The sequence below is a fragment of the Lepidochelys olivacea genome, assembly GCF_965140295.1.
Source record: "Lepidochelys olivacea isolate rLepOli2 genome assembly, chromosome: 3".
NCBI classification, from domain to species: domain Eukaryota; kingdom Metazoa; phylum Chordata; order Testudines; family Cheloniidae; genus Lepidochelys; species Lepidochelys olivacea.
This window is the reverse complement of record NC_140413.1, coordinates 150,372,189-150,396,404: the sequence shown is the minus strand read 5'-3', so window position 1 is coordinate 150,396,404 and position 24,216 is coordinate 150,372,189. Positions and strand designations below refer to the sequence as shown.

The 24,216-nt window shown below is 47.8% G+C and overlaps 1 protein-coding gene across 1 annotated transcript in view; it reads left to right on the top strand.

Annotated features, from left to right (window-relative positions):
- The window catches only part of MDGA1 (MAM domain containing glycosylphosphatidylinositol anchor 1), a 196,065-nt gene that overhangs the window by 80,747 nt on the left and 91,102 nt on the right, over window positions 1-24,216 (top strand). The window contains 3 exon segments of the mRNA XM_084622912.1: window positions 6,012-6,281; window positions 6,734-7,063; window positions 10,904-11,197. Coding sequence (XP_084479038.1) covers window positions 6,012-6,281; window positions 6,734-7,063; window positions 10,904-11,197 — 894 coding nt within the window.

The window sequence follows — 24,216 nt, the reverse complement described above, 5'->3', positions numbered from 1 at the left end:
GCTGGTCACAACCAACAGATTAATAATAAACTAAAAAGCAAAAAAATTGTCAAATATTTTAAATAACGAATAAATATGAGAAAATTGCTTTTTTTGCTTTGGGATATTCTGTGATCAAAGAAGAGGCTGAACTAATTTCTGTAATGTCATGTAATGTACTATTCACCTAGCTCTAATATAATACAAAGTAGTTTACATCCCTTGTGTCATTTCTGTACAATGAAGGCAGAACTCTTGATGGTGCCAACTGTTGATGAGAAATAGTTAATACTGTAGAAAAATATGCTTATTGATCTAACTGAGCCTAGGGGCTGAGACAATGAAATGTTTTTATGTATAAATAATTAAATACCTTAATAAAAGAAAAACCTAGGTTAAATATTAGGGGAAAATGCTCCTAACAGTGAGATCTCTACAACTGTCTCAAAAGGTGGAAGCCCCATCACTTGAGTCCTTTCAAACTAGAGAGGACAGAACAGTAGAGCATTCATTATAAGACACAATCCAGCCGTAGTCAAGGGGAATGGGGTCTCATACAGCTTTTCTAGCTCTGACTTCTGAGACGATATGTTTATAGATTTATAGAATCTCATTCCTCTTCAGAACCACGGTCCCCAGATAAATGCAAAGAAAGCATCCTTCTTTTCATTTCAGCCCCTTTATTGAGTGAACAAGAAAGCAGGGTTTTCAAACTGATCATATCTGGTACCAGTACATGTGCAGTACATGGCTATATTGACTCAACTTTTTAGCTACTTGCACCACATCAACATTTGGCCCACACAGTAGATGTGTGTAGCTCTCTTGCTATATATAGATATGTATTCATATTTATACACACACAAATATAAAGTCTTTCTCTGTATATGTGTGAATAATTTTTTAGATTCTCTCTGATCTTGCATAAATCTCTTCCTCCCCTCTTCTGCTCATGCATTAGTAACTTCCTTGTAGCATTGGCTGTGTCCAGAATTCTGAACAGCCTTATTCATGATGTCTTTGCTTCTGCACCTAGAGAAAAACTCAGGGAGCACAGAGGTGCGTGGAAATCAGTTTTTAAGTATCTATAGATCCAAATAATATGGACCTTTGAGGGGAAGTGATGGGTCAGGTCAGAGAATCTTCCTTCCCCGTCTTGTTTGCTGCTCCTTTGCCGTTTGGCTATAAAAGTGGCTCCTATGATTCATCAGGGTCCCCTTGCCACTGATTGTCTGTGGTGCAGATCTGTACTTCTCCCTGCCAGGGAGTCCTGCGCTTGGCCCTGAGGGTTAGGAATCTTTTTTTTTTCCTGGCTTGGCTCTTCGATAGTTACCTTGGGCAGCAGCCGAGTGTTGTGGTTGCAGCACAAATGTCTGCAGCACCAGTTTCAATTCCTGTTCTCTATGTGAATCCTCCCCTTGCAGGAGTTTTCTGCCTCCTCTTCCTCCTCCTTCCTGATGATGCTTTTAGATTCTAGAGCTCTGAGGCTGACCAGTGGGTCTGGCTGCAGAACTCAGTCCTGTCTCATGGGCCAGTTTGTTGCAGCCTGTGTGCTGGGATCCAGCTGTGATTGGGGAATGGCTGACATTTTCTTTTTTGATTTCTGAAAAGTTAAGCAGCCCAGCTGGTTAATTCTCCTGCAGTTTTACTGCAGCAAATTGGACTTCAAAGGGAATTGAAAGTGACTCTTTGTTTTTAATGGTCCCCTTGCTCCACAGCAGACTCTGCCAGCAGGTTTTCTGAGCCGAGAACAAAAGGAATCGCCACGGGTTACAAATAAATGAGATTCATCTCCTGCATAACAATGGTTGCATATTGTTATCGTCCATCCGCTAACTAGAGGAGGATGTGATCCAATCTCAGCTCCCAGAGCTGGGGCTGGGTTCATGCTGGAGAAGCATTGCCTTGAAATGTGCTGATGGCCATTTCAGAGGTTCCTCCTCTCCTGGTTACACACACCAACAAGCTGCCCTGAGGAAGCAGCTGCCCCACGAGGTCATATTTTCTGAGTTACCCTGCACAGAACATATCCTCACCCTACAGGATTCTAGCAGTTAGGGCTGGTCAAATAAGTTCAGGTAAACTAAAAGAATAGCCCAAAATCTTTACCAGAACCCGAATAAGATCTGACTCATGCTTCACTGCTGCCTCCCTTTCCTCCTCTCCACCCACTCCCCAAAAAATCCCTCCTTCAAGAAATTGATCTCTGCCACCTTCCAGGTCTGCCCAGGGGGAGATACTCTCTACCAAGACCATGAGTGCAGCTTCTACCAGCTTGACCAAGGAGAAGCAACTTCCAGCCAAGACCAGTTCAGTGTTAGGGGAGGTGACTACTATTCAGTATCAGCTGGACAAGACCAAAGGTCTCTTGGCTCAGGGCAGCCTTACGGATGGTCTTGTACTCTGTGTCATGTGGCGGTTTGTCCATCCAGGATGAGCCAGGTCACCCTATTAGGGGCCTCTTTGGATGTGTGAAGCCCATCAGAGCCTAAAGTTGCCACTGGCAAATACACAAATCATTTTTGCTCCCTATTATACACTGGATTTGATATTTATTTTCCAAAACTCCACGTTGAGAGACCTTCAAGGGACCTGACCTTCAGCCATGGCCCTGAGAAATCAAAGGAATTAAACCCTGTGCCTCCAAACTGATCCTTATGGCTGGCCGCAAAAGATGACAGCCCCCCCCCCCATACAAATATATAGCACTTGCACAGTTAGCCAGCTGCTCCCTGTGCATGTGACAAGAGGGACATTGGCCACTGTTAGAGACGGGACACCAGGCTGCAGTGCTCTGAGCTTTCTGGCCGTAGTTATGCTGCTAAGTTATGCCGCCTGCACGGAGGGGAGAGCAGCCCTCCTAGCCTTGTTTGTATGAGCCGTAATTCAGAGATCCAGCACAGCTCATTAACGCAGAGTCCGGGGAGAGGAGAGGCAGAAATAATGATGCTGTTAAATCAGGCTTCATGAATATGTAACAACATCTTATTTTGCATTATTATGGCCGTTACTTAAAAAGCACTCTCAGCCTTTGTGCTGTCACCGGTTGCTTTCTGAGCTCTGTCTGGAGCCAGCAATGGAGCTGACAAGGGGCGTTAAAGGGCCTTTCTTGAGATGAAGTGGAGAAGGCAGAGGAAAGCTTTTGAGATCAGTTCCTGGGGAGAGCAGGAATGAAAGAAACCAAACAGAAGGATGTGAGCATCCAGAAGACGAGGAGCTGCGCGTGCACTTTGAATTGGCCCAATGTGTTCACCTGTGCCATAAAGGGGAGGCCATCTGGGTTGTACCCCAAGAGTGTAGAACCATGTATTTGACACATGCAGAGAACCAGGAGGGGAGCCACAGTGTTTAGCACCAGCTGGTGGTTGGGATACAGGACCATGAATGATCTAGACCAGCAGTTCCCAAACTTAATTGGCTTATGTGCAGCCTTCTTTAGTGATATTTGAAATATCACGAGCAAATTTCTTCTTTTAGTGCCCACTTCTTTTAGGCCTTAATAGGCATAAGCGTTTCTAGAGTCATAGTAAAATAGATTCCTACAGAAGTCTGAAATGTTAGATTACAGCATTTTTTTAAACATCTCAGGTTTTTAGACCGTGAATAAAAAAGAATAATCAATTATTATGTCTTCCTTGTAATCTAAGTAACACAAAACATTTGTCAAATGACTTGATATATTTTGGTATGCTGCTAAACAAAGCTGGTGGCTTCACGTTTTAATTTGTCTCATTTAAATTCAAAGTTTCTGCTAATTCTTACTTGGATTATTGTGGAAGATAATACAAAGGTGTCGTCTTCTATTGACAATAGGTCCCTGAACCTCACCTGGATACCAGGCAGCTCCAGCTCCAATTCACTGGTTCCAATGCTTCAGGTTCCCAGCTCCCCTTCAGTTCCTCCTGAACCAGGGAACTCTGCCAGTCTCACTGCAGCCTTTGGCCTCTCTGAAGAACCTTTCACACAGATTTCCTCCTTCTCTGGTCCCTGGACGCAACTCTTGCTCCCTTTGTAAGGAACAACACAGCCTTCCTTCATGGGGCTGTGCCATGATTCAAGCAGGCTTCTCCAGCCCACCAGTATCCAGATTCCAGCCTCATTCCACAGAGCCTCCCTTGGTCCTTGGACTCATACACTTCTTCCCCTTGCTTCAGGCCTCCCCGCAGCCCTCCTCCTTAGGGCTGGGTTCTAATTTAGGCAGGCTTTCCCAGTCCACCAATCTCCCTTCTGGTTCTCATTCTGGTGAGCCTCTCTTAACTCAAAAAGAAAAGGAGGACTTGTGGCACCTTAGAGACTAACAAATTTATTTGAGCATAAGCTTTGGTGAGCTACAGCTCACTTTATCGGATGCATGTTATGCTTGTGCTCAAATAAATGTGTTAGTCTCTAAGGTGCCACAAGTACTCCTTTTCTTTTTGCGAATACAGACTAACACGGCTGCTACTCTGAAACCCCTCTTAACTCAGCGCTCCCCTGCAATTCTTCTGTCTAGGCTTTCTGCCCTCTACTACTCCTGGGAGTCACCTGTAGCTCACTAAAGCTTATGCTCAAATAAATTTGTTAGTCTCTAAGGTGTCACAAGTCCTCTTTTTCTTTTTGCTAATCTCTTAAGCTGCTTCCTTAACACCTGCGCCCATTCTGCTGCTCCCTTGAATACCTGCTTCCTTAAAGGGGCCACATTGTGAAACAGGGCTTGGCTGGTCCTGGGACCCACTCCCCTTTAAAGGGGACAGACCACCCTTTTACAGCATACCACTTTCAACAAGCTCCTGTACCACCGGTGGCACATGTACCACAGTTTGGGAACTCATGATCCGGACAAGTTCTGTTCTTCCATCCCTTGGGGCTGAGCTGGCAGGCCCATAGCAATCAGAGGGAAGGTTGAGTGCTTGCCTCAAGGCTAATATGACCTATTTCAATGAATCTCTTATTTTCATATCTTTCCCCACCACCGCTACTTCCACTCAGTCTCCGGTGTGCTGTTTCTGTAGGCGGCATAGAGATATTTGCAGTGACTTACACAACATTTTCAGCAGGGGGTATGCAGAAGCTTAGATAGGAGCCACAATGCAAGTAGCTGAGCTTTTATTCCATCTCAGCGTCTGCAGGCCCCATTTAAAGACTGGGGAAACTGATACAGAAAGAGCAAAATAAATTAACCTGTGTGCTGGGGATTTTGATGTTGTTGTTGTGAAAATAAACTTGGCACTGATTCCCCATTTCTTTGTCTTCTTGGCTGGTAATGTCCCTCTGAAGTCACAGTTACTTGAACTGGGAGCAAAAATCAACAAGCCTTAGGTCCAGATTCTCCACTGCTTCTGTGTTGCCAATTGTACTTATGCAAAATGGGTGTAAAATACTACTGTTCTGATTTGGAGTGGAGAATTGGGCCCTACATCTATAACAGAGCCAGAGCACCTAGTTAACATGCTGTTACAATGTTCAGTGTAGATGGGACCTAACCACACTCCTAAAGCTTGGACTGTTCAGGGTCTACGCTGCAATCACAAGGTGTCATTGCAGCTCATGTAGACATACCCAAGCAAGTTGTTAATCTCACTAGCTCAGTCCTGGAGCAGGGAAGCTGGGCAGTGCGTGCTTCAGTCCACTGGAACTCTGGGTAATTATTCATGGAGCTAGCCCATGCTGAAGCATGCACTGCTGCAGCTTCTCTGCTCTGGGACCATGAGCTAGCTAGATTCAAGCTAGTTCGGGTATGTCTACCCCAGCTGCAGTCACACCCCCTGATGTGTCCTCAGTTTTGGGTCTCCGTGAGGTCCTGTCTACGCTATGCCTTTTAACCCTGTTATGGCCTGGTCCCCTGACTTGGTTAGAGATGCAGTGTTGATGGGGTCCTAGATTCATACACATCGTGTTTTTAATGAACTCATGTCCAGCCCACACTCACCCAGCCTGGTCCACTCTTTCTCAAGAACAAACTGAGAGTCTCTCCATTCAGATAGAACTGAGCGAAGCCCAGGCTGGTGTGAGTCTCCTCAGAGCTCACTAGTGTTCCCATTTTTCTCTTCCAGCTCCACCCACTCTGAAGCTGTCTGTCAATGAGACCCTGGTGGTGAACCCAGGAGATAATGTCACTATGCAGTGCTCCCTGACAGGTGGCGACCCACTGCCTGAGGTGGTCTGGTCTCATTCACCCAGCCCTATGCCTCACAACAGCCTTATTCAAGAGGGTAACCTCACCATCTGGGGGATCCGCATGGAAGATTCAGGCTACTACAATTGCACGGCCATCAACAATGTGGGGAACCCAGCCAAGAAGACAGTGAATCTGCTGGTGCGATGTACGTCCTTCCACTGCATGCACTTTTAGGGCGAGACTCTGGGTTACCAGCACACATCATTGTTCATTTAAATAGGGGTGAATGTGCTACTCCAGCAAGGGACTGGTAGCACTGACTGGAGAAGGCACTGTGCAAGCTTCCCCACCTACAGCTCTGCTGATGCACCTCACTCCTGACTCTCAGCACCCATGATTATTCCAGTCCTGTCCTTTCACAGCTCTGCTGATGCTTCCTGGTCCTGACATGCAACACCACAGCAGGCCGTGGGGGCGTGGGGCCATTGCTTCACATGGGGATCTCATTTGGGCATAGGCCTGGGGCATCCCTTTGCCCAGAGCGTGTGGAGCCATTGCCTCCCATCGGACAAAGGGTAGATATCTCACACGGGAATCCCCTTTGGGCACAGGGCATTTTGTCTTCACTAACTGGCTTTGCACCTGTGTTCATCCCAGCCATGAAGAACGCCACCTTCCAGATCACCCCTGACGTGATCAAAGAGAGTGAGAGCATCCAGCTAGGGCAGGACCTGAAGCTCTCGTGCCACGTGGATGCCGTCCCCCAAGAGAAGGTCGTCTACTTCTGGTACAAGAATGGGAAACCAGCCAGGGTCTCGGACCGACTGCTTGTTTCTAGGAATGACCCTGAGCTCCCACCAGTGACCAGCAGCCTGGAGATCATTGACCTGCGCTTCAGTGATTATGGCACATATCTGTGCATTGCGTCCTTCCAGGGGGCCCCCATTCCTGACCTCAGTGTTGAGGTGAACATCTCTTCAGAAACAGGTGAGCCTCCTCCATAGAGGCCTGGGGCTTTGAGGGAGTCGGGTTGGGGGTCATAATATGGATTAGAATCATGAAACCAACATATTCTTTCCAGCCTGAGCTCTTGAAGGCCCTCAAATGAGCCTTGATTTCAAGTGTAAGAGCTCTTGTTCCTTCCATTTGGGATGACAGCTATGCTGTGTGACTTGTAGTATCCTGAGATGATCCCTCTCGTGTTCCTGATGAGGAGGCTGGACTAAACCAAAGAGAGCAGCCCCAGCATGCCACATTTTATGCGGGAGCCTGTGTGTGCTGGGCTGGATGCTGTGGGCATGTCTCGTGAGTGGCCAGTGACCCAGCTGGGATAGTTGTGTTCTAAAGTAGCTAGTTCCTTCCTTTAATATAGAGTCTCAATGGGTTAGTTTCAGGCTTCTAGTGACCTAAGACACAACATGACTGAGGATGTCTGATTATGGATTGGGAAGGCCCAGATTGCAGCCCAAACCAACCTCGGAAGGAGATGGTTTTGAAGAAGCCCTGGCCAAGGACTTATCATGAAGGAACAGCGAGGGAATGGGATTTTACCAAATGTCCCAACGCTGGTGGTTGTGGGGAAGGAGGTAGTGGTCTTTCACCTCTTTGCATGGCTTAGGAGAGACACTCCCTCTGATATTTTTCCAGAGACTGAGATGGAAGGACCTGGCTTGTGTCCATGGGAGTGTACAGTGGAAGCTGTGTGATGGGTCTCATAAACCTTCACCCCATAAACAGCTTTAATGTTTAGTGTCCTAACTCTAATCCTCAGGACATCTCTTGAATATTTTCTGCAGGACCCCAGACACTATAAATCTCACCCTCTTTCCCTTCTCCCAGTAGAGTCCATGGCAAAACTTTCTTATTGGTTTCAGTGGGAGCCCCAAATCTGTCAGTCATTTCTTTAGAGCTGGAACGTACAGATAAGACTCTTTCGGTTGTGCTAGCAAAACATCAGGTCAGATTCTGTTTTCAGATACACCCGTGCAGTCCCACTGCCTTCCCTGGGATTGCTCAAGTGTGACTGAGAGCAACGCTGTACCTACCTGTAGCTAAATGGTGAGAGAGCCTGAGGGAAGTCAACTGGCTACAGAATCTGCCCTGATTTTTCCAAACTGCTCCAGAAAGTTTCCTTTTTCATAGTGATGTTAACCAGTTTTGGCTGGTCTGAATCCTGTCCTTGACCGATCTGATTCCCTGCCTTGTCTGTGCCCTTAGCAGAAAGTGTTGGAATTGGCTCTTGTTTTTCTGACAACCTCCCTACTCCGCAAAAATCCTTAGCAATCTGCTCCAAAGAGAATGCCCCCTGATGCTTTGTGATAATGAGATACTGAGCACTTACTGTGTACTGGGCGTTTCAGCATCAAAGAATTTAATTAATTCATCCTCCTAACAGCCCTGGAAGGCAGGGGAATGCTGCTCCTCTTCTTTTTACAGTTGGGGAAACTGAGGCACAAAACGACATGACTTGCTTCAGATCCCATGGTGAGTTAGTGACAGAGCTGGGAATGTAAGCCAGATCTGGCTGTAGCAGTGGAGTTTAGAGAATACTTCTCCAAAAAAACCAACCCCCAATAGCTAATAGAATGTGTGTAGCGGGGTGGCTACCCTGCTCCTAAAATAGAAGGGGTTAAAAGCAGCCCTGGAGAGGGCTGTGGCTGGGGATGGCTGACTGGGAAAGCAGCTGCAGCTGGGCCACGCTCCAATCAGGCCTCAGCTGTCCGTATAAAAAGGCTGTGAGACAGCGGCCCAAGGAGTCTCTCTCCAGGTTGGGAGAGAGCAGGGCCTGCCAGCCAGGGTACTGGGAGTGAAGCAGGGCTGGGGAAGGAGCAGGCTGAGCGGGGCACTCCAGGCTGGCAACTCTCCAGGCTGTAGGGCCTGGTCCAAGGCCCATAGAGGTACTGGGAGGCAGAGGAAGACAGCAGGTCCGAACCCCCTTGCCTATGATGAGTGGCCTTTACACTGTAGTCTGCCCCAGGGAGTGGGGGCGTGGTGATGACTGGCAGTAGCCCAGACTGAGGCAAGGTGGGGATAGTGGGTTGGGGGTGCCCCAGGAAGGGGAGACCCAGAGGCAGAATGTGGGGGTGCTGCCAGGGGGCAGAACCCAGAGAAAGGGGCACCAGGGTCTGTGAGGGACATGGGGGCCAGAGCTGTGCAGATCACTGGCCTGCAGAGGGCGCTCTATGCTGATAAGAGCTAATTTCCCCAATGACCAGCAGGAGGCACCGCAGGGGGGAGTCTGCTCCTTTACAATGTAATAGCTATAAGGTTATAGGAGTAAAATGGCAAAGGTCTGTATGATCATAGAGTCTTTCCCCACTACAAGGGCTGGACAATATCTGCTGGCCCATATGTAGGCACCAGCTCAAGAGTTAAAAAATCTACAAGAAGCTGGCTGTGGTGGCCCAAAGTTGCTACAACCCCGCTTCCACCAGCAGGAGCAGAAAGGGCCAGCAGAGCACATGGGAGTTGACTGGGAAGAGAACATGGTGAGGCTGATTGAGGAATCCCATCGATAGTCACTGCCAGCTGAGCTCCTCTGGAGCCAGGGAAAGTAAAGCTGCTGTCCCCAGCCAGAACGCCAAGTGAGGGCAAGCACCATCACCATCACCTGCCTCCCTTCAGGCTGAATCCCCCCTGTCCTGCACACACTGGGTAATGTGGGGGGTTGTTCACGTTGGGGTATCCGGCCCTCTATGTGCATTTAAGGAGCAATAAAGACCCTCCCCCACTTCGTGTTTGGCTTGAATCCGTTGAGTGTTTCCCCAGAGCCATGGTATTTAAGCAGCAAGGTGGAACTGCTCTGCATTCCCTGGCCATCTGCTGCCACCCAGCAAAAAAGGCCCCCATTCGCTGAGATGGCAGTCTCCAGTGGGAGGCTCAGAAGAGAGGGCTTTAATTAAAAAAAATTTCCAAATACAATTTGCAGTTTTTCCCTGTGGTGAAAATTGCCTCTCGCCAGGTGAGCATCTGCTGGCGGTGCTGACTAGCGGGGGGGGCAGTGCTCTCTTCACACCAAACAGGAGAGCATCTGATGAGATTCCATGGCGCACAGGGGACCTGTAAATTGAAAACTCAACTTCTCTGTTGCATAGAGAGGTCACTACCAAAGGAGACTGATGCCAGAGCCATCTTAAATATGCTCTTAATACAGTTATGTGTTGTTTGTGTGTGAAAACCGTCCCAGTGCTCTCTCTCGTGGGCAGAGGGTAAATTGAGAAATAGTGGCCAGTTTGAATTGAGGTGGCCCTGGAGGCTGGGAGTGGAATATATGAAACATGTCTATGGAGGCTGGGAGTGGAATACATGAAGCATGCGCCTGTAGGCCACTGTCTCCAATCCAGCCCGTATAAAGAGATTGGATTTGGCCTCCCGCTTCTGGGTACAGATGGGGAATTAAATGGCTAAAAAGATTGAGACTAGGATGTGGAATCTTCCAGCTCTAGATTATCGGTTCTAGCCTGCTTTAGGCTGATAGTGACTGAACGTGTTTGATAGTAGTTCACTGATGTACGTGAAGTGAGTTGAGGTGTCCTGTCACAGCTGGCACTTTTTGTTGGTGCTGGCACACTCAGAGGCCATGGGGATGAAACACTACTCTCCACCTAGAGGTGGAACCTCCAAGGGATGGCTGACATTGGCTGGGGCAGAGCATGGGGAGCTTTGCTCTGGCACTACCAATGCCATTTTTGATTGGAGGGCTGCAGTCTCCAGAGCTGCCAATATAACATCCTTCCCCACAAGTGCAACCATCCTTCAAAGATTTCCCTCATGCTCTGCTGGAAGGATGTTACCTTGACAAACAGTCCCTTTTTATCTTCTTTTTAGTGCCTCCAACCATCAGTGTCCCCAAAGGCCAGTCCACCATCACCGTTCGGGAGGGCTCCAGGGCCGAGCTGCAGTGCGAGGTTCGAGGGAAGCCCAAGCCACCCATCATCTGGTCCCGGGTAGACAAGGAGGTCCCCATGCCCTCAGGTGCCATGACAGTGGAGACTTACGATGGGAAGCTGCGCCTGGAGAGTGTTAGCCGAGAAATGAGCGGGACCTATAAGTGTCAGACAGCCAGGTACAATGGCTTTAACATCAGACCCCGGGAAGCCTTGGTACAGCTCAACGTGCAGTGTGAGTATAACCGCATGATTCTGTAGCTCCTACCTCTGTGCCAGCATGCACTGGCATCTTGCTAAAGTCTGGGCAGGTGATGCTTATGGCGCTGTTCTCCAATAGGGTTGACGTCTCTTTTTTGGATTGAGTGTGTTTCATCTTGTGGACTTTGAAGGGTTTATTTACCTGACGTCCACACACGAGGAGACATGCTAGCCAACCAACAACATATGCCAGCCAACCGTGGGGGCCTGTTGATCCACTGTTGGTTGGGTTACCTCACTTGTTAACGTAGCACTTGCCTGTGTGTGTGTGTGTGTGTGCATATATGTTACCCCCACAAAAATTACATTAAAAGACCATTATTAGGGTTGCAAAGACAAGCGCTCAGAAGCTAGGAAATGCCAGAATTAAGGCTGCCTGTTCAACCTTGATTCAGCCCTCTTGTACATCTGCATTATGATACAGACTTTAATTACATGATCATATATTACTTTTTCTATAGGACCCTTCGCGCCCCATTCAGGATGGACCTGTTCTGGGGATGAATCAGGGTTGTGTAATGAGGGAAACTGTTGTAGGTAGGTCCCCTGCGTCCTTTCATGCAGAAGTTGGAACATGCATCGTGAACGAGGCAGGGGACTGCAAGAAGAGAAAGGATCGTCTTATGATTAAGACAGTTGAATGCTGCTCTGGAGAACTGGATTCTATCCCTGGCTCTGCCACAGGGTTACTATGTGATGCTAGTCAAGTCACTTAAACCAGACTTTTCAGAGGGGTCACTAATGGTTTGTTCCTCATTTTCCAGGTGCCTGACTTGACATCTTGTGGTGTGGTTTGCAAAAGTGCTGAACATGCACAGCTGCAGCTGAAGTCAATGGGAATTGCGATTTGAACATATAAACTGCTATATAATGCTAAGTACTCCTGAAAATCAGGTCCTAGGTGTCTCAATTTGGGCACCCAAAATTAGTGAATACTTTTGTCCTTAATCTTGCTGACCCAGTTCCCTCTCTAAAATGGGGTTAATGCCACCCACTTGCCTCACAGTGGTGTTGTGAAAATAAATTCATTCATATCTGTGAAGCACTTGGTTACTACAGTGATGAGCCCCATAGGAAAACCAATGAGGAAATTTGTCTTCAGAGCAGGGTCTGAATAGTGTGCAGTAAATAAGGTCTGGGACCACACGCTGAACAACGAGGAGAAAACAAAACCTTGAATAGTTACTCATCAAGTGAGCACTGTCTGTTCTGCACACTGAATGAGGCAGGGATCCTGTGCGGGGGGAGGGGAAGCATGTGGTCGTGTAATTAAAGACTGTAGTATAACCCATGTGGACAAGAGGGTCAAATTAAGCTTGCACAGGCAGTCTTAATTCTGGCATTTTCAAATTTTGAGTGCTTGACTTTGCGACCTTAATACTGTTCTTTTAACCTCGCTTTTTGTGTGTGTAATTTCCTAGCTTTTAAAAGAGAAACCTTTTAAAAAAAGGGCGGGGAGAAGAAATTCCATCGTGTGGCATCATATTGACACTCACATGGGTCATCAGCGGGGTTTTAACCTTTAGATCCACCATACAGGCCTTTGCCACATGAGCTAATAGAATAACTGATAGCAGTAGTAGGTTATCATCCTCTCTGTGGACCAGCACGAGAGGAGGATAGTGAACATTGCCAGAGGGTTTCACAGATATTTGTTGACAGCAGAGGAATGGTGAGACTCCGGAATCTTGAGTTCTGTGGAAGCGAGTGTGCTCGACTGAACACAGACTCCTCTTCCCCATTCCCTCCATGACACCCTTCTGCTCCATCCTATTCAACCTATTTCTGTACCAGTCCTATCTCTTCCACTCCTTGTCCCAGTCCCCATTGTCCTCTCCTAGCCAGTTCCAATCTCCACCCCTCATCCCTGTCCCCTTGCCCAGCCAGTCCCAGCTCTCCCCCAAAACCGTAGAACCTTGTCAGATCTGTATGCCTCACCCTTTAATTCTTCCCCTCAACCCTACTAATTCTCAGTCCCAGTCTCCTTGCTTAGCCAGTCCCTTCGCGATCCTGGTTCCTCAGCCAGTATCTGTTTTCCCCAACCTGCTGGCTCCCAGTCCCCTTGCCCAGCCAGTCCCAGTCTCCCCATCTCATCTTCCAGTTTTCCCTCTTGCCCCCACCAGCCTCTAGTCCCAAATTCCGCCCCCACCCTGTCCTCTTGTCCTAATGTTCTCCCCTGCCCTCCCAGATCCAGCTCTTATTTACTCTGCATTGGAATCAGACAGTTTGCTCCTCCAGATTGCCTGGGCCTAGCAGGGGGACCACTGAGAGCAGATGAGATAGAGGCTCCCTGCTTTCTTTGTTCAGATGCCTGGACCTGGTATGGCCCGCAGCCGCCCAGAGCTGCAGCTGCAGGAAAAGTCCTACTAAGACCTGCAATGAACATGCACGGTGCAGATGGAATCTTCAGGAAATGTAGCTGCCAAAACTCTGTCTTTACTGAGCATGTGCAGACTGTGACCCCTCCCCCGACCCAGGCTTATATCTTGGCCAAATTTGGGCAGATTTTCATGGGGATAGTGGAAGGCACATCTTTGATTTGAAAAGGCCAAATTTGAAGTCCCTGCTCCAAAGCATAGGGGGTGCTAAAGCTTCTCAAAGAGAGGTTGCCAGAACTTAACATGGGCAAAACAATGTATTATTCCAAGCCTGGTTCTTGGATGTGGCAGATCCATTTTGGCTGGAATTCAATTTCCCCTCCCCCTTCCTCCCCTCCCTCCCCCCCACCAAAATCAGCCTGAGGCAGGGCACTGGTATGGAAAATTTCAACTTACTTTGTTAAAGTTTGGCAAAGTTGCAAGCAACTGAAAATAGGAAAGTTCAGGTAATATTAATAATGGACCATGCTATCAACCCTACCTATAATATATATACACACCCACATAAACAGGCAGCAGGAGGGTACTGAGTGGTGATAGGGATGTTGCCCTGTACTGCCATCCTTGCTGGTGCCCATGTCATGCCATTCTATTTAGATGCCTTGTTGCTCAGTGATACCTCCCTCGGCAGACGAGTGAGGCTGTTCGAATCCCAGACTGGAGTGTTTAGAAGGTATTGGCAATGTTCTGATGTGTGGAGCAGGTAGGGGTCTGGGATAATCTGTGCTCCCCTCTTAGTAATAGTATCTTCATCAGTCAAGTGCTGCACTGGGTGGAATTCAGATAAGGAGAATCCAAGCCTAGCTCCTTTCACTTTCCAGATTAAAGTGAAGACTGTGCTGAATAATATTGAGTGAGTTGGAGGGCTGAGGCCAGGGTGGTAACCCTGACCATAGAGCTAGTCTCATCAGGAAAGATTCAGTACTGAACTCCTGTGAAGTCCTCTTGATGATGTAGCAAGCATGGGATTTGTGGAGAGAATGTTAATTTGCACTAGCCTGCACCATCCATGGGCTGTGACTAAAGCGCCTAAGTGCTTAGCATAGTCATTCATCAAACACCAACCCCTCTTCCCCCATCCTCCCTCTGTCATGGCTCGAGAAGGGGTGAAACCTACTCCAATAACCTGGACGAAGCTGAGCAGACACACACATTCAGTTTCTTGCTGTCGGCATCTCCCATCAGCTCCACGTAAGGACAAGCAACAGTGAATTTTATTTGGATTCGGGTTTGACCCAAATTCCACTGGAAGCCATGCATGATCCTAGAAATTAACCCCACCCCCTCCACTTCTTCAAGACTGCAGTCTTGGCCAAATACTGAATGGGTCACAGGGACTGAACTCACCAGTCCCACTCACAGCTTGGTTTCTCCGAGGCAGAGCAGCATGGCAGAAGTTTGCAATGCCACTGCCTGCCTGTCCATTTTGTGCCTAAGCAGTGGACTTCAGTCTCCGGTGCTGTCCATCTGGCTCCCTTTACCAGCATGAAATTCCAGTTGTTGAGGTTTGTTTTTAGTGAAAGTGGAGCAAGGCCCAGAGTCACCCCTGCCTCCCAGCTAAACAAACAACCCATCTGTTTATCCAGCTCCCTTTTTTGTGGAAAGAGCCGGGTGCCCCAGCAGGGGCTTGCTCTGGTTAATTGAAATGCTGTTCTCCAGTGCGGGCAGCTCATTAGTTTTGTGGCTTGCTCTGGAATTCTAATCTTGTTGGAAATGGGAATCGTGTGGCTTCTGAAGCCTCTATGATGAGCGTGTTCCCCCCCTCCCTCCCGCCGAGCCTGCTCCTTCCATCTGAGAATCCACTCAGGGTGGGGGGGGGGGTGTTTGTTTGTGTGAGCTCCTTTTGAACCAGCTAACACAGGGGAGAGTGAATTCTGGGTGATAATATGGTTGTTTTGCTGATTTGTTCCAAAGCTAAAGTTGCAAAATCAATACGGCAGATCTGATTAGATGTCAGAACCTGTTTCTCTGTTTCTTTTTTCTTTTTTTTTTTACCCATATAGTTCCGTATTGTGACGAACAGCCCAGAAATGAGCTTTGCTAGCAGTGCTGCAATATGGGAGAGAGAAAAAGAGATGGGAACAAACCAATCTGCTGCCAAAAAAGTGGTGTTTTGATTCCTTTTTTTATTTATATAGTGTGAAAGTGGGAAAAGTGGTTCTCCTTTCATGGTGCATGCTGGAATTGGCTAAGGGCAGCTCTGTGACAGGCCACACAGTCTGTTCCCTGGACTCAGCAGCTCTAGTGGAATAATAGGTTTACAAGAGTGCTTTCCGGCTTTCATCTCTAAGGCTAGGCTGAGAAAATATGGTATAGTGGTGAGAGCAAGGGAGTAGGAGAGTCAAGACTCCCAGGGTTTGGGTCACAGCTTGGTGTGACTAAGTCACTTCCCATCTCTTTGAAAAGGGGATGAAAGTGACCTACCGCACCAGGTGAGAGTTAATGCCACAAAGCACTTTAAGATTCTTAAATAAAAGGGGCTATAGAAGGACCAAGTATTATTATAATAAATATAAAACTGTTTAGCGGCTTGTTTCAAGGCTTGGTAGTCAGTTTCTGAAGAAGCACAGTATATGTCATAGATGCATATTAAAATTAGGGACAGACAACCAGGTTCAGATAGAGATAGGGCTGATCCACAGATTATGGGCCTGGGTTAGTACCTCTGCAAAGTTCAGCTGTGTTTAGAATCCAAAGTGTGTTTTGGGCCATCTCAAACAGAAAGCAGCAGTAACTAGAATCTGGTCTCGACCACACATCCCAAAGCCAGCAATAACATAGTAACTAATCATGAAAACTATTTGACCTCTGGATTTTAAGTATCCTAAAAGCAAGACAAAGAGTCTTTACAGTTACCAAAAATGGCAGAGGTTGATTTAAGTTCTAACCTCTTTGAAATTATTGTCCTATGTCCACAGACATGACATTTTGTTAGATATTTGCATTGTGGTGTCGCACCAAGATGTAACAAAGCAAACTGTATGATGTTATATCCTAGGTGCAGTATCCTGCAGGGATAATATTAAGTTAATCCAAAAGATTTTTCCGGTCCTGAAAGCCACACCTAGTTTATAAGATGTAGGACAGCTATGTCACAATCTGAATCCACCTATTCCAGTTTCCACCCACGTGCCACACGACACCAGAACATCTGTTCCAGAATGTGTCCTGCTAATACACTGGATAAGATCAGTTGTCCATCTAATTCAACTGCCCCTGGTAGTGGCCTACACTTGGCACTTCAGAGCAAGATATATTGCCCTATGTGACAGGGCTTCACTTACCATGCTGGTGCCGTCTTCTGGTTGTCTTGATGATTAGCTGCACAGGTTGGTATGCCTATTTCTGGTAATCCTTTACCCGCTGTTACTTCTGCTCCCAGACCCCCATCACTCCAAGGTCCACGGCATCATCTTCATGACACAGCCCTCCCGACAGGTCACAGTCTTATACTGCCCTGCTGAGCTCTGATTGGCTGTTCCTCATAGCTCTTCTACTATTGGCTGCTTCTTGTGCAGCTTCTCTAGGGCCCTCCCTTGCATGCCAGAGTGGGTGGATGCCCCATTACACCCTACAATACAACTGACCATGTGTCTGGGGATTCCCTTCTGGACCCCACAAGTCAACAGCTTATGCAAGAGAACTATTGACCTTTATACTCTAAATTGTCATTCTTTTTCACTAGGAGGGTGGTGAAACACTGGAATGCATTACCTAGGGAGGTGGTGGAATCTCCTTCCTTAGAAGTTTTTAAGGTCAGGCTTGACAAAGCCCTGGCTGGGATGATTTAATTGGGGATCAGCCCTGCTTTGAGCAGGGGGTTGGACTAGATGACCTCCTGAGGTCCCTTCCAACCCTGATATTCTATTCTATGATTCATGCTAAGGTTCACAGATCTGTTACAATGGGTTCTTCAGCCTACTTACAACTTGGGGGCAGAACCAGACCACTCAGTCCCTGGCAGCAGGGAAACGCCCCATCCCCTGAAGTTCCCTCCATTTTTTTCTGCTTTTACAGCAGCTGGTGGCTCAGCCAGGCCTCCCTGTTGCAGCACTTTTCTGAGGGAAATGCCAAACTTTATATCCAGTGTTTAGACGAACAGTTTGGCTCAATAATGTGTCTAATTCCCAGCTGTGTCCCAGGGCTGCATTTTGGGGGGATTGTCCCCTCAGCTCTGATTCCCCACGGAAGCATCTGCTGTGGCTGGAGCGAGCTGAGAAAAGCCAGAGGGGAAGGGGCTGTGTCTCCTGCTTCACTCCTTTATTGACTGTCCCGTTAGGGAGCGTGGCCCGCTTTCTGGGCAGGCCACAGTTTTCCTACCATGGCCCCTTCCCCAGGCAGGAAAGGAGTCAGGCTAAACTGGAGAGACCCGCTCTGCCGGACAAGATGCAGCACTGACTGGGTGGGGGTTGTCTTGTCCCCTCCCCTGCCCCCAGCAGGAAAGGAAGTAGGAAGGATTGAAAATGAAAACTTGGATGAACTGATCATTGGTCTCGTGGACCATCAAAAATAAATCAACAAATAGAACTTACTTTACTGGCTGGTGAAACATCCATTGTTAAACCAGTGAAGCAAAGCCTTGTGTGGCCGTAGCCCAAGAGGGCTTTATTGTGGGTGTATAAGAGCGTCCAAGCGAAAAGGTCAAGTCTCCCTAGTATAATACTCTCAATGTACTCAAGAGAGGACAGTTTGTGCAAATCTCTCCATTAAATGCTCCATTAGTGCATCCACCTTATTCCCAACCCTGCATACTCATAGAGACCGACCTTGGAACCTCTATGCAGCACTACCCAGATGAAACCCCTACAGGAGGTGTTGTTACTTCCTATTCACTAGAGCAGGCTGCCGCGTTGGGAGCTTCTCCTTAAAACTCACCTCAGAGTTGTACTTTGAATTCAGGCAGGTAGTCCTTTCAGCTATCACAGCATTCATTCCTGAAGTAAATTCAAGAAATACTCCTCCTTCAGTTAAGCATCTAAATCCAGTCATTAGGAACGCTGACAGTCTCAGGGCAGAGCAGTCGTGTCTGCTGCATTGAGACCTATTAGATGGCCATTAGTTCACCACATTTTGCATATTGGTCATCTAGCCTTAGCCGGTGCCTTTCCTTTCTTTTGGCAGAATTCTTCTCCATGCCTTAGTGCCCAGAGGAAGGTGGAATAATTATGTATAAATCTCCCTCATTTTGGATGTCCATAGTTAAAAGGATAATCCTGCTTCCCACCCTAGAGGCACATTGCTATGAAAATCCCATTATAATGGATTTGTGGAGCTTAGTATGAGGGAGAACAAAAACATTTATCCATGCTTACTTGAGAATTTCCTTTCTTTGAGTAATAAAGTCCAGAGATCTGGCCCATCTGGGAGACAGATGGATCATTGAGAATAGAGATGGAAAGTAACATCCAAAGGGTTTGGGTTTGTTGGGGAGAATTTATCCTCAACCCAAATCAAACCCAATCTGTAACTTAAAGAAGATTTGAATTAGCCTGGTGGTAGAAGTTATCGCAACTAGAAGAGAGGCAGGGCATTTCCCTACTACTAGCAACAAGAAAGAAGGATTAGTTGGTGGTTAGGATAATCGCTTAGGACTTGGGAGACCCAGGGTTGAGTCCCTGCTCTGCAACATACTTAGTGTGACCTTGAGCAAGTCATTTAACTTCTCTGTGCCTCAGTTCCCAAATAGCACTGCCCTACCTCCCTAGTGGTGGTGTGAGGATACATACATTAAAGGTTTTGCAGCACTCAGCTACTACAGTGGGGCCAGATAAGTACCTAAGATACATAGGTCTGGTTCTGCCCCCAACCTGCAAGCAGGCTGAAGTGCCCATTGTAACTATCTGTGGACCTTATTACTCAAAGGAAATTTTCAAGTAAGCACAGATACGTTTTCCTGTTCTAACTCACGCACCTTCAAATGTTATTCCTGGTGACACACAGTTGCTTCATCCCTTTTTGGAATCCTGCTAAGCAGTTTGCAGTGCTGTACATCAGGCAAGTAATAGCCTGCATCAATGTGACCTGTTATCTGTGGTACTAACAGAAGCGCACAAGGGGAAGAAAGGGGCAAAACCGTAAATAAGTAAAAAAGCATCAGTGGATATACACAACTGAAAATGGAAATGCATTAAACTCTGCTTCGATCAGCTTTGGAAGCCATCCCTCAGTGTCGGAGCTTTTTGCGGGTGCCCTACCTCCACTAAACCACAAGCGTGGCTATTCATTGCTCCATTAAAATGCTCTCAAGACTTCCTGGCATGGAGCCTATCCTGGGGGTTGGCTAGAACTGGGCTGTTGGCTCCCATAAACTTCCAACAGCTTTTTGTGATGGTTTATGTGCAGCTAGTTGCAGAGACATGAATCCATGTCTCAGATCTGGGATGCATGACTGCTGGTGAGGTGACCCATATCTCCAACTCAGAGCTGCCTTCTCCATCTTACTAGATTTGGCCATCTGAGCTGGAGTTTGGAACCACCTGCTAAGAATTTTAGCCTTGGGCTGTTTTATTTGTTGCATTATCCTTTTAATTCTCTTTGTCTGTAGTCTGCTGCAGCAAAGCAGTTCTCCTGGAGACCGTTCCCATGGGGCTATGGCTACACTACAGACCTTACGGTGGCGCACCTAGGGCAGACTCTCTAAGTCAACGGGAGAGAGCTCTCTTGTCGACTTAACTACTCCAGCCCCCATGAGCAGTGGTAGCTATGCTGGCGGGGGAAGGTCTCCCGCCGATGTAGCGCTGTCCACACTGGTGTTGAGGTTGGTGTAACTTAGCTCACTCAGGGGGGTGGCTTCTTCACACCCTGAGCGAGATAACTTATACCGCCGGAAGCTGTGATGTGTATGTAGATAACGAGGGTCAGAAGATGGCCCTCCTCCCCGCCTTTCTATACCTGCTCCACAAGAGAGACCCTGGAGGGTCTGAGAGCCCCCGACCCCTGCCCAAAACTCTGGGGTTGTGTTTTTTTAGCATCCACATGATTAAAGACCAGCTGAGGTTCTGGGAAGTAAGATCTTTCCTCAAAGCCATGAGGAAATCGTGCCTCATATGCCTCCAAAGTGTTTGCAACCCCAGGGGACTTTCTTAGTGCAAAGGAGAAATTAATTATGGTCACATGCATGCCCTTGGACTGGTACTCTTTAAATAGAATGGCAGCTACTCACAGCAGATGTAAAGTCTGATTCTGTGATCCAGTCCTACTTTGTGATGAACACCTCCCCATGTTCATCCCCTGGCCACACTCTACAGTGGTGAGTTACATGGCAGACTGTTTTCGAGAGTGATATATGTAATTGCCTCTTCTAAGCGAGAGTTTAGTTACTCCCTATGCTTCTGACTAAACATGCTATGATCAACACTCAGTTTCTGTGCCTGGGAATACACTGCCCAGAGTCTGTGTATGTGCGTGCAAATGCACATACCACTGCCCTTTGAATAGTATTAGGACTGCACAGCTGTGTGCCATGGGCCATACGTTGTTAGTAGCTAACGGAGATTCTCCTTTAGCACCAGTTGTAGTGGCTTACCCTGCTGGGGTAGGGTTCAGTTCCATCCCTGCTATTGCAGTGGTGTTCCAGATGGCCACAGTGCAAAGCATAGTGACACCCATGAAAACTTAGGTGACCGTGGGTTTGTTATGCTAGTCAGGGAAGGTATGTACTGTCCAGCAGTCCTGAGGTGTAGGTGACCGAGATCTTGACAGCTGCTCCATTGGCATTTTGGATTGACATTTAGAAATGGATTGTGTCAAATCTGGGAGTTGGTGGATGTAACTCCTGCTGACTATAAGGCATCCTCAGCCTTACCCTCCTGCCAGCCTCATGGCATTGGAGAGGTGTTCCATTAGGCCGGTGCACTGCACTCCACACCCTATAGCCCTTTCTGCAATGAAAGAAGCTCCGTCCCTGAGATCTATGGTGTTTGCAGTCATAGCCTTTGCAGGTCTAAACCACAGGATCCCCAGAGTAGCCAGTTCCCGGTCTCTGGCATTCAGTGCTGTGCTGAGCTGTGCCAGGGAGTTGCTCTTTGGAGGTAGTTTGTTCTGAGTTTTGCAGCATAAGAACTGGGAGGATTTAGACTCATTTAATTATGTTTCTCTTTGGTGTGTAATCGTTAGAACTCTCTGAGGGGCATTTCAGTCTCTTTCTTCTCTGCTTGTTGCTTCATGGAAAGGTTCACGCACCCTACCATTAATGGGAATTTTCTTGGGAAGCCTCCTTTGTGCAGTGAGCTCTCTTTTGGTTTTCTTTATGTGATCGAAATTGACCCAGCAAAGCTTGTCTGGACAGTGCTACGGCTGGGGGTTACCGGACATGGGGCAAGGTGAAGAAAGGGGTATCCAAATGGCCTAAAGGGGGCACACACGAGCAGTGGAGAGAGGGAGCCTCTGAAAGCAGTTTGGCAAAGCTGGCATGTTCCAAGCTTAGCACCGGATACATTATACTCAGAGAGGTAAAAGGACTGTCACTGCTGCTCTTGGCTGAGTGGCTGACTGGCAGCTGCGAGGGAAGGAGTTTCTTAGTTGCTCCTGATACCCAAGTCAGGGCTCTGGGTAGATTAGTGCTGCCCCTGCCTACATACCCTAATTGGGGTGGGTACAAGACACCATATGGCAGTCCTGTATCTATATCTGGATGCTAGCAGGAAGGGCAGGGGGAAATGTCCCTGGGATAGGACACATGACTGCTCCTTGGCTAGCATCCTGCCAGTGCTTTCATTCGAACCCTTATGCAGACTGTTGTTCAACCCGTAAATATCTTTGTAGTTGTAATGAGGGACTGAGGCAAAACTTGGTGTATAAATTCCCAGCGCTGAGAGATTATATTTGTTCGGTTCCAGATGAGAACTGGTTTAAATCTGTTGTTCTATTTCTTGGTTATGGGGGAGGGGGACAAATACACTTTTCTACAAACTGCCTCGATCCTAATTTTTGGCCAGACTCTCCAGCAAAAAAGGATCTAATTTTATATGAGAGAGAGAGAGCGCGAGAGAGCACCCTGCAGATATTGGGTTGGGCCGGTGACTGTCATTTTCTCTGTTCATACTGTGCCTAGTACAACAGGGCCCTCATGTAGTGGAGGTCTCTAGGTGCTGCCATAATGCTCATAGTACTCCATCGTGTCAGATAGCCCTATGGGGATTCATGCTCCAGTAGCTCTCTTCCCTTGGCTGTGGCTGAGCCAGCTGTGTTAAAATAAGCCCCTGGATCCTCCCTGAAGCTTTGCCCCCAAACTGGAATCTGAAATCAACTCCCCTGAGGTTTGTGGATGTTCAGTTCTGGTCTAAATAGAAAGTACACATCGGGCACCCATCTCTAATCTATGTGAATGTTCCCAGGATGGAAAGGCTCGCTGGCCCATTTGTAGCATACCCAGCCCTCTGATGAGCTCCCCCACGGAAGGAACCACCATTTTGCCTAGGTCTCAGGGCCTGTCTGGGCTCGGGCCATCTCCTGTGTTGTGGCCTGATCTGTAGCGCTAACATCACTTGGATGCCAGAGAAGAGAGTTGGGAGGCTGCTCTTTGGCCCTCATTCTCTAGGGCTGGGAGCAAGGCAGGGGAAAGAGGGGTATGTCTTTCCATTGCTGAATGCTGCATGCACCCCAGCTAATTCTCAACGCCCTGGAGAGAGCCATGCTGAGTCTGGAAGAAGAGCCACCACAACTCAGGAAGTGTTGTGGGAGCAGAGAAAGAGGAGGTCATTGGGGGAGATAAAAGGAAAATGTGGGAGTCTCCAAAAGAAGTCCCCTCCCAACACTAACCATCAAGCTCTGCCGAAGTGCCTCAGGCACAGTGCAGATAGTCCCTACCCAAGCCCTTAGGCGCTAAACCAGGAAGAAGGGCCACTGGGACTTTGTGACATTGAGAGCTGAAACCCAGCCAGCTCGAACACCTACATTTCCCTGAGGGAGGAGCAGTAACTGCTTGTTGCTGGAGTTCACCAGTTTGGGTATGTCTGTAGCTTTGTCCTTGTCCTAGCTGTAGGCTGTATCTTAGGGCATTTTCCTGTTTCTGCTCACGTGGGTTCTAATTTCCACCCCTACCTCCACTTCCCTGCCGCACAGTCTCCTCTTCTTCCTATCCTCAAATTTCAGCTGTGATTTTTGGGTTTAAATGGTCTCCAAAAATCAGATAAAGTTGGCAAGTAACTTGGTGAGCCGCAAGTGAGGCTGCATATCTTGCATCAGTTCACAGCAGAACCCGCATTGGACCCAGGGATTGACAGCCAGGGCCTGAGTCTTATGTTTCTATGCAGACCCACTGCATTTCATATGGTTTCACGCTTGACTGTGAGACTTTCACACAGCTCTGGTCACAACCGACCTTAGGGAACATCTCATTGCAACTGACTGGGTGGAATCCTGTCTCTAAGCCTGGATTCTTCTCTTCTGAGCTCCAGGGGTGTGGGGAGGGAAGGTAGTCAGGGAGGGTTGAAAACTCTGCTCAGAAGGGGATGGGAAAATCTTGCATTGCTTCACAGTGACCTATGTGGCTGAACATTGCGTGGCAATGGTGAGTCATTCTGACGACCATTCCAGCCAGTCATCGATAGTCCAAGGAAGGTTGCTGCAACCTATTTCTGCTTCAGATCCGATGAGCTCCATAAATCTCACCCCT